General features: G+C 44.8%; 1 protein-coding gene across 1 annotated transcript in view; it reads left to right on the forward strand.

The window, feature by feature from the left end:
* Positions 1-14638, forward strand: part of ACOXL (acyl-CoA oxidase like) — a 346768-nt gene that overhangs the window by 156448 nt on the left and 175682 nt on the right. The window contains exon 11 of the mRNA XM_065928874.1: positions 14075-14191. Within this exon, the coding sequence (XP_065784946.1) occupies positions 14075-14191 (117 nt within the window). The remainder of the gene's footprint in view (positions 1-14074; positions 14192-14638) is intronic.

Here is a 14638-nt window from a genome sequence, read left to right on the forward strand (position 1 = left end):
CTGCAGTGTGCAGTCTCTGATGCTGTGTGTGAAGGCTGCAGGCTCGAGCTTGTGGGCGGCGGGGCTGAGTGCCTGGGAGACTGTGGCTCTGTTCATCACCTTCCCTCATCTCCCCAGTAAGCTTTTTATTGTTTTTCTTAGTTAAACATTTTTATTGAAGTATAGTTGATATAAAATTTTATATACATTACAGGTGTATAATATAGTGATTCACAATTTTTAAAGTTATACTCCACTTATGGTTATTATAAAAACATTGCCTATATTCCCCTGTGTTGTGTAATATAGCCTTGTAGTTTGTTTTATACCTAATAGTTTGTACCTCTACCTCTATATTGGTCTTCCCCACCCCTTCCCTCTTTCCACTGGTAACTACTAGTTTGTTCTCCGTATCCATGAGTCTGCTTCTTTTATGTTGTATTCACTACTTCATTTTTATGTTTTAGATTCCACGTATAAGATATCATACAAGCAAAGAGCATTTGCTTTTTTCTGTCTGACTTATTATTTCAGTTAGCGTAATGCCCTCCAAGCCCATCCATGTTGCTGCAAAATTTCAGTCCTCTTTATGGCTGGGTCGTATTCCATTGTATATATGTGTAATGCATCTTCTCTATCCATTCATTTGCCCTTGGACAGTTAAATTGCTGCCATATGTTGGCATTTGTAAATAATGCTGCTATTTATATATCCCCCACAAACTTTTGAATGATCTCTATGAAGCCAATTTTGGGTCCTCATTAGTCACTAGCTGATTGCTGTGTTGTTTTAACCAATGCCTTGAGGCGTACATCGTGCCACAGACTGTCACACTTAAAGTTGGGTCCCTTTGCATGGGCACGAAGTTTTCAGCCTGAGGCTGCTCTAACCATAGGGGACTCTGCTTAGCTATCTCTTTCCCTGATTGATTCTGTTAAACTTCTGGCTGATCTACCATTTCACTGAGCTTATCATCTTTTAGCTTGCTGCTAAAAGAATCAAAAGAGCTACCAGGGACTCTTAGTTGCTCACCGTCAAGATCTCCATTGTTTGAAACAACACTCATAGGTGTGATCTTCTGCTTACTTTGTTCCCAAAATAGTTAGTCTCCTACACAAAACTGAAGAGTTATCTGTTCTAACATCTTGTCTCTCTTCCTGGGCAGTCTCTGTAATATTCAGAGCTGAGGGTGGGTCAAAGACTTGCTTCTCCTGATATGGCATCTCTGCAGGCAAGACTTCTGGACAGGGATGGTAGCTCCTGGTCTTCCCAGCTCATTCTTCCTGGCATGAGACCTTCATCCTAGAAGCAAGCCAAGTCATGGATGCTCAAGATTCAGAATTCTTGACTAGTTGTGTCTGGAGTGGAGCTTATGCCCTATGAATGGGGGCCAGATGGGGGAAGGGAGCTGTGGTCCTCTTGTCTGTTGTTTAGTTACTAAGTCTTGTCCAACTCTTTGCGACCCCATGGACTGTAGCCCACCAGGCTCCTCTGTCCATGGGATTTCCCAGGCAAGAATATTGGAGCGGGTTGCCATTTCCTTTTCCAGGGGGATCTTCCCGACTCATGGGTTGAACCTGCATCTCCTGCATTGCAGGCAGATTCTTTACTGCTGAGCCACGAGGGAAGCCCCCTCTTGGCTGTATCTGCCTGGAATAAAGCTTCTATAATGTGGAGCTGGGAGTAAAGGGGTGGAGCGAATGAGAAATGCCAGTGGCCTGCATGAAACCATAGTCCTAGACTGGGAGGTAGTGGGAGGGGGAGCCCCATCTTCTTGGCTGCACCTACCTGCCCAGCTACCATTACACTGAGCTACGGGGGGAGCTCGTGGGGGGATGAGGTAGTCGTGAGTGGGTTCAAAGGATAGATGAGATGAGGGATGAGGTTCAAATGAGATTTAAGTTTAGATTTTTTGGAATAGATGTTTCTGCATTTGCTTAATGCCCTTAAGATAATTTCCTGAGACTTTAAGAGTTGTTTTAGAGATAATTTTCAGTGATTAAATGAGAAGCATTTGAGTATTAGTACCATCATATGCAGGCTCAGCAAAAATAGTGGAGTCCAGCTGGGGATGAAATTTGGATTTCCCTTTTGAGCAAAGTTCAGAAGTGTCCCCTTCTCTCAGATTTAGTCCTGATAGAAGGGGTACGAAGGCCCTGGCCTCCTGCTCACTGGCAGGTCCTCCAGTCGAGTCTCCACCAGGCTCCCCAAGCCTCTTGGAAGACCATCCCCCCAGGCTGTCAACTTGTGTTGCATTCTTTAGCATCCCACAATTTGGCTAATTTCCAGCATCCCAAGACCGTACACAAAAACTCAAATGACCTTGTGGCAGTTTCTTTCCAGACAGCATCTCTGCGAAGCAGATGAATTATTTTTGTCACAAGCATAATAAATTGTTAATTTTGGAAATGGCTTTTGTAAAGAAAACAACTGCCAGATTATTTTCTTTTTAATGTTCAAGTATGTGCAAGGATACATCAGTAGGAAGAAATGAGCTGGGCTTGTCCTGACCCAGATGATGGCATTGCCCTTTGGGAATGCCCAGAAAGGGATTAGAGCTAGATAACAGGCTTAGGCAGATAGTTCTGAGCAAAACGTGGCAGTGAAACCTGGATAATGGAGAATGTCCTGAAATGGAGCCCTGGGAAACCCACAGATGGGATAGGTCCCATTCAGACCCTCTGTCACAAGGGCAGCAAACCGGCGGTGTGTTCCCTGAACAACTCCAGCTGAGGGAACTTTGCATGTCTGTGTTCAACACCTTGATGACAGACATGTTCATGCAGCACCTGACATCCAGATGCTGGACCTAAGTGAGGCCCAGCGACTGTGGCTAGAAGCTATGAGATGGAGGGTGAAAGGGTTAGTTTTTGCTGGGAGGGGTGGTTATGACAATATAGACCCACTCAAAGAGACTTTTTTCCCCTTAAATAAATATTCCTTGAAGGCACATATGCCAACAGAACAGCAAAGTTTGTTTTTTCTTATTATTTCAATTTTTAGAATCAGACATGAAAAAGGATGCTTGGAAAAAGCTGTGTTTAGGGAGGCTCAAGACTTGCATTAATTTCCTGGCAGATTAGAGAATAAAGTGGGAGAGCGAGGTTAAAGCAAGGACTTGTCTGCCAAGTGAATTGGAAGGAGGACGATCAAGGGAATTGTCTGAAAGCAGGGAATGGCTATTTTAAGCAGATAGGAACAAGAGTCTGCTCACCTTCATTGGTCCTTCTTGGGTCAGCCTCGTGGCACTTGCTGCAGTTAGCTATGTTGGTATATTTATTTCATGTTCCACTGGGGTAGACCTAGATCTCTCACCTCTGCTTATCTCTAAAGTTAAAACAAACCACAACATCACACAGATGAAGGGAAAAAGTGACATGTCCTTTTTGAAAACATTCATAGGGAAAAAAGTCCCAAGGCAAAAGTGTTAGAGTAAATTGATTGCATAAAAAATGTTTTAAATGTGTGTATTTCAAATGACACAGTAGAGAAATATTAAACAAATATGACTAACAGTGGTTTATTTTCCTTAGTATATAAAAAGCCTCTTTAAAGAAATAAACGTAGTACCATCACAGTATATAAATAAATGGGCACGTGATATGAGACACTTTAAAGAATTCATGTCTGGCTAATAAACATGTAAACAGATGAATTAATTTATTTATTATTTGCTCAGACTGATAAAGACCATCTGGAAAGTACCTACAGGCATGGCTCTCCTTGGCGTCCCAGGTGGCGTTAGTGGTGAAGAACCCTCCTGCCAGTACAGTGCAATAAGAGACGCAGTTTCAGTCCCCCAGTCGGAAAGATGCTCTGGAGGAGCATATGGCAATACACTCCAGTATTCTTTTTTTTAAATTAATATATTTTTTAATGGAAGGATAATTGCTTTACAGGATTTTGCTGTTTTCTGCCAAATACCAACATGAATCAGCCACAGGTATACATGTGTCCCTCCCTCTTGAACCTCCCTCCCATCTCCCTCCCCGTCCCACCCCTCTAGGTTGTTACAGAACCCCTGTTTGAGTTCCCTGAGCCATACAGCAAATTCCCGTTGGCATCCTGTTGTACATAAGGTAATGTAAGTTTCCATGGTACTCTGTCCACACATCTCACCCTCTCCTTCCCCTCCTCGCCAGTGCTGTGTCTGTAAGTCCCACTCCAGCGTTCTTGCCTGGGAAATCCCGTGGACCGAGGAGCCTGGCGGGCTACAGTCCGTCGGGAAGCAAAGAATCGGACATGACTGAGCACAGCGCATGCCTTCTTTTATTGTGCTTCTCCTCACCACACTTCGAGATGTTGCATTTTTTTACAAATTGGACGATTATGTCAACCCTGCCTTGAGCACATCTACTTGTACCATTTTCCCAACAATATTTGCTCACTTCGTGTCTCTGAGTCACATTTTGGCAAGTCTCACAATATTTCACACGTTTTCATTATCGTTGTATTTGTTATAGTGACCTATGATCAGTGATCTTTGATGTTACTACTGAAATCCACTGAGGGTTCAAATGATGGTTAGTATTTTTTGGCAGTAAAGCTTTTTAAATTAAGGTATAAAATTTTAAAAGACATAATATTATTGCACGTAATAGACTACAGTGTAGTGTGAATTTAACTTTTATATGCACTGCAAAACCAAAAGTTTATGTGACTTGCTTTATTGTGATATTTGCTTAATTGCAGTGATGGGGAACTGAACCCACAATATCTCCGAGGTGTATAGTCAACATCATACTTAATGGGGAAAGACTGAATGCTTTCCCCCCAAGATTGGGTGTCAGGTAGGAATATACACTCTTACTGCTGTTATTCAAGATAGTGATCAAAGTTGCAGCCAGTACAGTGTTCGTCACTCAGTGATATCCAGTTCTTTTCTACCCCGTGGACTGCAGCCCTCCAGGCTCCTCTGTCCTTGGGATTTCCTAGGCAAGAATGCTGGAGCGGGTTGCCATTTCCTCCTCTAGGGGATCCTCCCAACCCAGAGATTGAACTGGCATTTCCTGCGTTTCTTGCCAGGCAAGGAAAAAGCAAACAGATTGCAAAGAACGTAGCAAAAGTGTTTCTATATTCAGATGACTTGGTTGTTATATAGAAAATCCCCGAATATTTATAAAAGCCCTAGAACTAAGAATCAAATTTGGCATGGTCACAAGATGCAAAATAAACCTGCAGAAAACAATTCCTTTTTTTTGTTTGTTTGTTTTGGACAGTGCTGGGCAGTGTGTGCAATCTTCATTCCCTGACCAGGCACCAAACCCTTCAGTGGAAGCACAGTCTTAGCCACTGGACTGCCAGAGAAGTCTGCAGTTGTATCTCTATTATACAATGAACAGAAGGATACCAGAGTTTAAAATATAATTAATTTACAATTGATCATAAAAATTGAAATACCTAGGTACACATTTAACACTTATATGCTGAACAGTACAAAATACTGATGGAAGAAACTGAAGATCTAAATAAATGGAAAGACCTACTGTGTTTATGGATTGAAAGACTGATGTTGTGGGCATCCTTACTCCCAAGGCTATTGACTGAGAGCGAAAGTGGGAGCAGCAGCCAGCCTTTGAGCTACTCAGGCATGTCCTAGTGCCAAGAGCAGGCTAAAGTCAGCCTAAAGCAAGGACTTGCCTGGTGTTCCAGTGGCTAAGACTCTATGCTCCCAATGTAGGGGGCCTGGGTTTGATCCCACATGCTGCAACATGCAACAAAGATTGAAGATGCCACACAGTGTAACTAGACACTCTGCAGTCAAATAAATAATAAATAAAGATATATATTAAAAATAAAGCCAGCCTAAAGCATAAGAAATCAATTTCAGCCTAAAGAGAACTTCAGTTACTTGACTTTCATCTCCTCAGGCTTCATCCCATGAAGGAGGGTCCTGGAGAGTGCTGGACCTCAGTGTATATGGTCAGACTTGTGTCTCTGGGATGACAGTAGGCTCTGGCCGGCTCTTTGGGCAGGCAGGGTGCACATGGGCCCTACACCTGCCATATTATATATGGAGGACAAAGAGGAGAGATGGGTCAGCCCTCTTGCTTCCTCACAGTGATGACCAAAGGGCTGGGGGCTTCTGCCATACTTCCGCAGTGGTGTTGATGGTACAAGATTTCACTCTCTGTTTACATGATTTTTAAAATATATGAAAATAACTCAACAGTGAAATCATTAAGCCACCCCAGGGAGTTTCAGCTGTAATTTATGGCTCCACATCTCCCACCATTGTAATTTTGTTTTGCATTCATTAGGATGCGAGTTTCTTAAGAGAAAAATCACAAGGAGTCACAGTTCTGATGACTAACATTAACCACTGAGTTACTCAAAGATATTACTAAGGCTGTAATTCTGAAAAGTAAGTTAATTTCCCTTGTGTGGGAACCATCTGAATAACATTTAGGTTCCTCTCTAGGGTAGGCTCGGAGAAGTCAATGGCACCCCACTCCAGTACTGTCACCTAGAAACTCCCATGGATGGAGGAGCCTGGTAGGCTGCAGTCCATGGGGTCGCGAAGAGTTGGACATGACTGAGCAACTTCACTTTCACTTTTCACTTTCATGCATTGGAGAAGGAAATGGCAACCCACTCCAGTGTTCTTGCCTGGAGAATCCCAGGGACGGGAGAGCCTGGTGGGCTGCCATCTATGGGGTTGCACAGAGTCGGACACGACTGAAGCGACTTAGCAGCAGCAGCTAGGATAGGCTGATTGCTCTGGAAAGAATCTGCTGCTTCCATGGCAACATGCTATGAAGGAGGGCTCTGCCCACATCACCTTCTCTGGCTTTGTTTTGTCCATCTTGTCCCTCCCGGGAATTTGGGAAGAAGAAAATTAGCTGGTGTTCTTGAATGCATAAGAAGGGCGGGTGCTTTGCGAACGTTTCATGTGCATTCCAACACACACACACACACACACACACACACACACACACACACACACACACACACACACAGTTTTTTCTAGCATATTAGTTGACATTTTGCTTTCTTCTCTGTCATAAATTTCATTATCTTTAATTCAATGTTGAGTGGAGGAGACTTTCCTCTTCACCCTGAAAATCTTTTTTATGACAGTTTTAGTGATGTGGAATAGATTAGTGGTTTGTTTGAGTGAAAGAAAAAAGAGTGTTTCTTTGAGGAAATTTTTACATGGCTTTCTTAGATTAAGGATGAACAGGATAGAGGGTAATCCTAGGAACCTGGGATAGCAGTAGTGACTGCGGTGATAACACCTGCCCTGCCTTGAACACCTACTATGTGTCAGGCATAGACAGTGTCTCCCTTCCTCCTCTCTGTCATTGTCAGTCCTATTTTAGTGCTGGAGAACCCAAAGTTCAATGAGTCTGTCTAAGTCATTCAGTAAATGGTGTTAAGAGCTTGTATGAAAACCAGTCTGATTCAAAGCCTGGGTTTTAACCTTGTGTCCGACCTCCCATCCTGTGATGCCTGGGATGAAGTGATGTTGACTTGTCCCATGATGGCCTCCCTGGGGGCAGCCGGAGACACCAGAAGACAATAGAAACAAACTCAGCAGAGAGGTGGCCAGGTTCTCTGGGGTTTATTGTGAAGGGTTTGAGCTACAGGGTGTTGGGTCGGACCCCTTTTGCTGATGTAGCTGAGCCCTCAGAGAAGAAGCTGGAGTTGGTCAACCTTCAGACCCAGGGCGACCCAGGCCTGGCTGTCTACTGGTCCTTCACAGTGAGGGCTACTGTGGCTACAGCCCAGGGTTATGATGTTGGCCAGAAATGGTCCACACAGCAGAAGCATGGAGGCAGAGTCGTAGGGTTATTCTGCCTCGTGTTGTCTCTTATCTGAAAGGGGTTCTGGGGTCTCCACTGGGGTCGTCCGTCTGCTGATGGGAAGAAGGGGCCTGATTCCAAGCCCTTGTGCTTCTTCAGCCTGCTCCCCTTGGTGCTGGACTCCCAGCGCTAGTGGGTGGGGTGGACAGCCTTTGCAGCCTACGATAGCAAAATGTCAATTCCCACCAGACTGTGATAGACCATGACTTTAGATCCATGGGTTTCCTGTTGGAGAAGGTCTTTAAATTCCTGGGTTTGATTTGATGTAACCCTTGAGAAACGGGAAGAAAGTAACAGTGAAAGCCCTTTATCTCTGTGGCTTCCGGCCAAGAAAACATGGACTCTCACATCTGTGTTTGTGCACTTAGGATGGCGATCCCTCTCTATAGACCTTTGGACCCTAATGCCAGAGTGCCCTCATTCTTTCTGTATCTGAAACATCCTTGCGTTTAAAAACTGTAATTGTCACTGACCCCATGGTAACCATTGTGGATCATCTGTTTTTTTCTCTGGTTGAATAGAAAGCCTGCTAATGAGTGGGAGGAAAAAGGTGTCTAGAAGGTGCAAAAGGTATTCACTGGGAGCTCTACAGGATTGGATGGGCACTTGGAGAACTCTTCTTTGGGACCATGTTGCATATTTAATCACAACCAAGTCTACTATTGGGGCTTCCCTGTGGCTTGGTGGGGAAGAACTCACCAACGCAGGAGACATGGGTTTGATCACTGGGTGGGGAAAATCTTCTGGAGAAGGAAATGGCAACCCATTCCAGTATTCTTGCCTGGAAAATTCCATGGACAGGGAAGCCTGGTGGGCAAGAGTCAGACATGACTTGGTGACTAAACAATAACAAATTAAGGCTAATGTTAAAGAAGCACTTATTTATAGACTACATACATGCACCTTTTCCATCTCTCCTGCAGATGGATTGAAAATTGACCGTTTGAAGAATGACACCTAAAACATGGTGGAGGTCACATGTAGAGGCTGATATTTCAAGGCAGGATTGCTTTGTCAGAGCTCCCAGGCAGACTACTAAATGTTCATCTTATTTAAAAAAAAAAACCCAAAAAACAAAAACCAGTGAGAATTGTGTGCAGTCTGAACCCTTTCATGATCCCAAACTTGACACTGGCGTGGGGCTGGAGCTGGTGAAGTTTGGGGCTGGGAGTCTGGCATCTATTTCATGCATTACTGGATAAAAAGTTGCTGGGTTTAGGAACTTCCCTGGTAGTCTAGTGGTTAAGACATCCCCTTACAATGCAAGAGGGTATGGGTTTGATCCTTGATCTAGGAGCTAAGATCCCATATACCTCGTGTCCAGAAAACCAGAGCATAAACAGGAGCAATATTGTAAAAAATTCAATGAAGACTTTGAAAATGGTTCACATCAAAAAAATCTTTTAAAAAGTGTAGCCAGGTTTTCATCCTGGTCAGCCAGTTGAACTCAATCTGCCAGGTCCAACTGGTGCTATTAAAATATCCTGCTTTGGGAACTCTTCTCAGTACTCTGTATGTAATGACCTATATGGGAAAAGTATCTCAAAAAGAGTGAATATATGTAAATGTATAACTGATTCACTCTGCTGAACAGCAGAAAGTAACACAACATTGTAGATCAACTATGTTGTAATAGAAATTTTAAAAAATATCCTGCTTTGTAACATATTTTCCCTCTGGGTTCCTATGTTCAGGAACATCAGAAAGAAGGAGAGAAGCAGGGTCAGATGGGCTGTGGGCTCTCTGAGAGGCTGCGGTCTCCACTGGGGCCAGTAGGAATGGGGCACAGTGGTCACCTGTGGGACACTCACAGGCTCCCTTGAATCCTGTCTGTGGCTGAGTTATTAAACGAGGGCGGGTGGCCACAGGGAGTGGGGCTGGACCTCAGGAATCTGCCCAGCTTTTGTCCGTAGAGGTCAGCCCTTTGACAGCCGAGAAGCAGGGGTCTGTCCCCTGGCAGTAGGGGTGTGAACCAGCTTGCACCCCCCAGAAGTCTCAGGATGAAGGATGGGGGGCCAGCCATAGAACTCCTCTCTTTCTTCCAGTATGACTGGCTGTCATTCAGAGCAGGCTGATGCAATGATGCTCCAGAAGCAGGAAACATGCAAAGCAATTATCTTTTTAGTAGGTCACTGGCCTCCTTTGGGAGAAGAGACCAGAGGGAGAGCTGGGGAGGCGGGCAGCCTGTGTCTCCCCAGAGGCTGCACGTGTAGTAGCTGCGTGGGTGATTAATAGCTGTGTCACTTTCTACGAATGTTGCTTTAAGCGGCTGTGTTCAAAATTGAGTGGGAATGAAATAAAACAATCCCCAAATAAATGTTTCCTCCAGTCCTTATGAGTCACTGGAATCCAGAAATAGCTTTCCCAATCTATCATTTTAAATGGCATCGTTCACAGCCCTCTCACACGGATACTGTGATGCACACTCTTTTAAAGACCATGAAAAATTTGAGCTCAGTGACTTTGGGGTTGTTTTCTGGTCCTGAAATAAAATGATGTTTATGGAGAAAAATATAGCCTTTACCTGGCTTTTGAAAGAAAAATAGTAACGCAGTGGAGGAAAAGGACAGGAAGAATATTATGTCCATATAGATCATAAACTGGAAGAGTAAAAATGTCTGGCAGGCAGTAATTTCTGGCCAACTGCAGGGATTGCGGTCTGCTGAGCCTGTGTTCAGGGCAGCGTGCCAAGGATGCTGGCAACCAGAGGACCAGCCTGGACCATCATGGCCCTCTGTGAGTAGACTGGGGCCTGAGCGTGTCAATAAGAGGGTGACCACAGGGTGGCAGGCAGGGTTTCTGCTCCCGCCAGGCCCGCTCAGAGCACAGAGTCTTTAGGTAACCTCTGTCTGCTGCCTCTGTTGGAGTCAGGCTACTGGCTCTGGGATCGATGGTGGTGATCTCAGGGATGACTCTGGTTGCATCTCTGGGCAAGAGAAGAATCATTAGCTGTGAGTGTCATCTTTTCACCTGGAGAAGCCAGAGAGCACATGTGATGGATGAGACGCCAGTGAGAACTTCCTGGCTCAGTGCATGGGAGGACTGTCAGTGTCTTGGGCCAGAGAAAGGGAAGGAAAGACTATGGGTGCTGCCTGCTTTCCACCCACTCATTTCTTTCTTTTTTAAAAACATATTTATTTATGTGACTGTACCAGGTCTTAGATGGGGCACATGGAATCCGATCTTCTTTGCAACATGCAGGATCTTTTTAGTTGCATCATTTGAACTGTTAGTTGCAGCATGTGGGATCTAGTTCCCAGACTAGGGATCAAATCCAGGCCCCCTACTTTGGGAGCTTGGAGTCTTAGCTGCTGGACCACCAGAGAAGTCCCTCATTTGTTCTTTTCTTGTCCTTAGAAGAAAATCCAGCCCCAAACCAGCAGAGGGTGGGCTCTTGGGCGTAAGGACAAGGTAGATTCCTCATCTTATTTGCTTCCTCCATCACAGCTGTAATTGCTTACTGGCTCCCACCAAGTACCGCAGTGTCTCCCAGCTGGGCTTTTATCAGAATGTCTATGAATAAGCAGACATTCCAAGGAGACATGGAGGGATGAGAGGTGGAGGAATCAGGTGTGTTGCTGCTGGGAGATGGCAGGACCTTTCATCACCTGTCACCTCACTTTCAGTCTTTTCCACCCACTCACACCTGGCCAGGCCAGGACACCCGAAGACAGAACAGGCCTGCCCTCAGTGAGCTGTGAGTCTGGCCGCAGGTGCTGTTTTAAAACGGTTGTTTTTTAGCCACTCTTTTGCAGCTGCATGGACTGTAGCCCGCCAGGCTCCTCGGTCTGTGGGATCCTCCAGGCAAGAGTACTGGAATGGGTTGCCATTTCCTTCTCCTAGGATCTTCCCAACCCACAGATTGAACCCGCATCTCTTGTGTTGGCAGGCCGTTTCTTCACCACTGAGCCATGAGGGAAGACCCCAGTTTAATATTTTATATTGAATAGAATATAAGTTTAAGGAAATTGGTTAGGCTTCTAGTAATATGTCTAATACCCTGAAAAGTTAACGACAGATCACACATTCTAATGTGATGTGATTCTATCCGTGCGGTTCAATGTTTAATTCTAGCCAGTTAAAGCAGTGGGGACGAATGGAGTGTGTAGAATACCCTGACATTACATTGGTACCACTTTTTGGTCGATGATTGACTTATTGGTCAATCAAAATGATCCAGCCAAAGCTGTTTTCCTACAGACTGTCAGGCTCGTTTGGCACTGTGCCCTGTTGTGGTTGGAATGGATGGAGGGCATGGACAAAGGGAGGGTGGGGTCATGTTCCTCGGACAACCATCTGCAGGTGGCTAGACTGTATCTGGGGAAGCTCTGCTCATAGAAAATGAACCTGTGCTCACAGTGTGCCCATGTGTGCTTGTGTTAGGTACCCATAGGACATGGTCAGGTTGTAAATTCTAGGTGCCTTATGAACTAAAAAGATCACAGTGCCCTTCTTTTAATTACAAATAGTAACAGTATTATTATCATTTAATGTTTTTGGTTTTTTGGTTGTGTGGGTCTTAGTTGTGGCATACAGGAGCTTTGATCTTCGTTGCCACATGAAGGATGTTTTAATTGTGACATATGGGATTTAGTTCCCTGACCAGGGATTGACCCTTGGTCTCCTGCATTAGGAGCAGCAAGTCTTAGACGCTGGACCACCAGGGAAGTCCCTGGGGACAATATTAAAGCCTGAAATTATAATAAAAAAGGTCAAATATAAAATTTAAAAATTTGTTGTTTCCTCTTTGTCCTTGAGTAATTCAGTATTCTTCCCTGGAGAATCCCATGGACAGAGGAACCTGGCAGGCTGCAGTCCGTGGGGTCACAAAGAGCTGGACACGACTGAGCGACTGACAACAACAGTAATAGTTGCGGGTACTCATTTCACTGGTGCTGAAGCAGGCTGCCCGTTGGATAACCTAGCATGAGCGCTCCTGTGTATGTGTGCACAGCTTTGCGTGCATATGTGCACGTGTGTGTGTGTGTGTGAAATGTTTTAAAAATCAGCATTAAAGTCGGGACTGTCCACAGACAGGAGGCTGCCAAGCCCAGATTGTAGAGCATCAGTTTGCATGGAGCAGGGGGTGATCTAGACAAGCTAGGCTCTTGCCGTATGCAGCCATGGGATTCTGTATGATTAATTGCTGGGCGATGTCTGGGGACCATCCTACCCCACTTTACAAGCAGCTCGAAGCAGGGCCTCTGTTCACCTCTGCATGGCTGCATCAGAGAGAAAGGCAGTCGGGGCTTCCCTGGCGGCCCAGTGGTTAAAACTTCACATTGTGGTGGTGGGGGGTGGGGGGTGAGGGTTCGCTCCCTGGTTGAGGAGCTGAGATCCCTCAGGAACTAAAACATAAAACAAAAGCAATATTGTAACAAATTCGATAAAGACTAAAAAAAAAAGTTATAAAAAGAGGGAAAGGCAGCCGCTGTACACAGCACACAGGGTTTAAGGCAGGATGGAGACATCGCCTTTCCCGTGAGAAACTCCAGGGGGGGGTGATGTGGGCTGAAAATAATGACCTGCCTGTGAATCTGGCAGAAGCACCAGAGTGCGTTGCCTCCTCGAGTCCTTTTGAAATATGTTCTAGGGTATGTCAGAAACTTAGTAAAACTGAATAATAAATAATCACAAGGCAGTGGAACTAGAAAATGCCATGTAAATGTTAAGGTGTAAAAATTACCGTGTGGATTAAATAGATAACTTTGCTGTAAAAATTTCCATGGCGGGAATGTTAATTTCCAGAGGAGGTGAAAAGCTTTTTGTTGGACTGTCTTCAGAAACTCTCGATATCTTATTATCTTAACTCTATTTTAGAAGACTCAGGCGTTCTGCTGTCTGAAGTTGCTGTTCAGTTGCTCAGTCGTGTCTGACTCTTTGTGACCCCATGGACTGCAACACACCTTCACTATCTCCCTGAGTTTGCTTAAACTCACGTCCATTGAGTTGGTGATGTCATCCGACCATCTCATCCTTTGTTGCTCCCCTTCTTCTCGTGCCTTCAATCTTTCCCAGCATCAGGATCTTTTCTAATGTGTCGTCTCTTTGCCTCAGGTGGTCAAAGTATTGGAGCTTCAGCTTCAGCATCAGTCCTTCCAATGAATATAGTGATTATTTCCTTTAGAAATAACTGGTTTGATCTCCTTGCTTTCCAAGGGACTCTCAAGAGTCTTCTCCAGCTCCATGCTAGAAAACATCAATTCTGAATTATTTAAAGGCAAATAAGTTTTTGGGATGACGTTGCCTGTTAGATTTTGGTAAAGTTTTGTTTGTTTGCTTCTCTCTAGCCGGAGGCAGTTTGGACCCAAAGCCAGGGAAGAGGTCAAGATTATTGAGCACCAAACACAGACCCTGCGGCTGATGCCTCATCTGGCCACTGCCTTGGCCCTGACCTTCGCCAGCAGGTGAGATGGCTCCAGGGGTTTGCCCTGTTTCTAGGTGAGTCTGTGGTTTCATTAATAGGTGGGACAGGAGAGGTAGGCAGAGGCTTTACTTTTTTTCCTGTTTTCTTAAAAATTTTATTATTTTTTATTTTAAAAAGTTTACTTGTAACTGAGAAGACTCCTAAGAGTCCCTTGGACAGCAATGAAATCAAATCAATCAATCCTAAAGAAAATCAGCCCTGAATATTCATTGGAAGGACTGATGTTGAAGCTGAAGCTTGAATACTTTGGCCACCTGATGCGAAGAGCTGACTCATTGGAAAAGACCCTGACACTGGGAAAGATTGAGGGCAGGAGAAGGGGAAGACAGAGGATGAAATGGTTGGATGGTATCACTGAGTCAATGGACAGGAACTTGGGCAAACTTCAGGAGATGGTGAGGGACAGAGAGGCCTAGCGTGCTTCAGT

This window comes from Muntiacus reevesi, chromosome 3, assembly GCF_963930625.1.
Source record: "Muntiacus reevesi chromosome 3, mMunRee1.1, whole genome shotgun sequence".
NCBI lineage: Eukaryota > Metazoa > Chordata > Mammalia > Artiodactyla > Cervidae > Muntiacus > Muntiacus reevesi.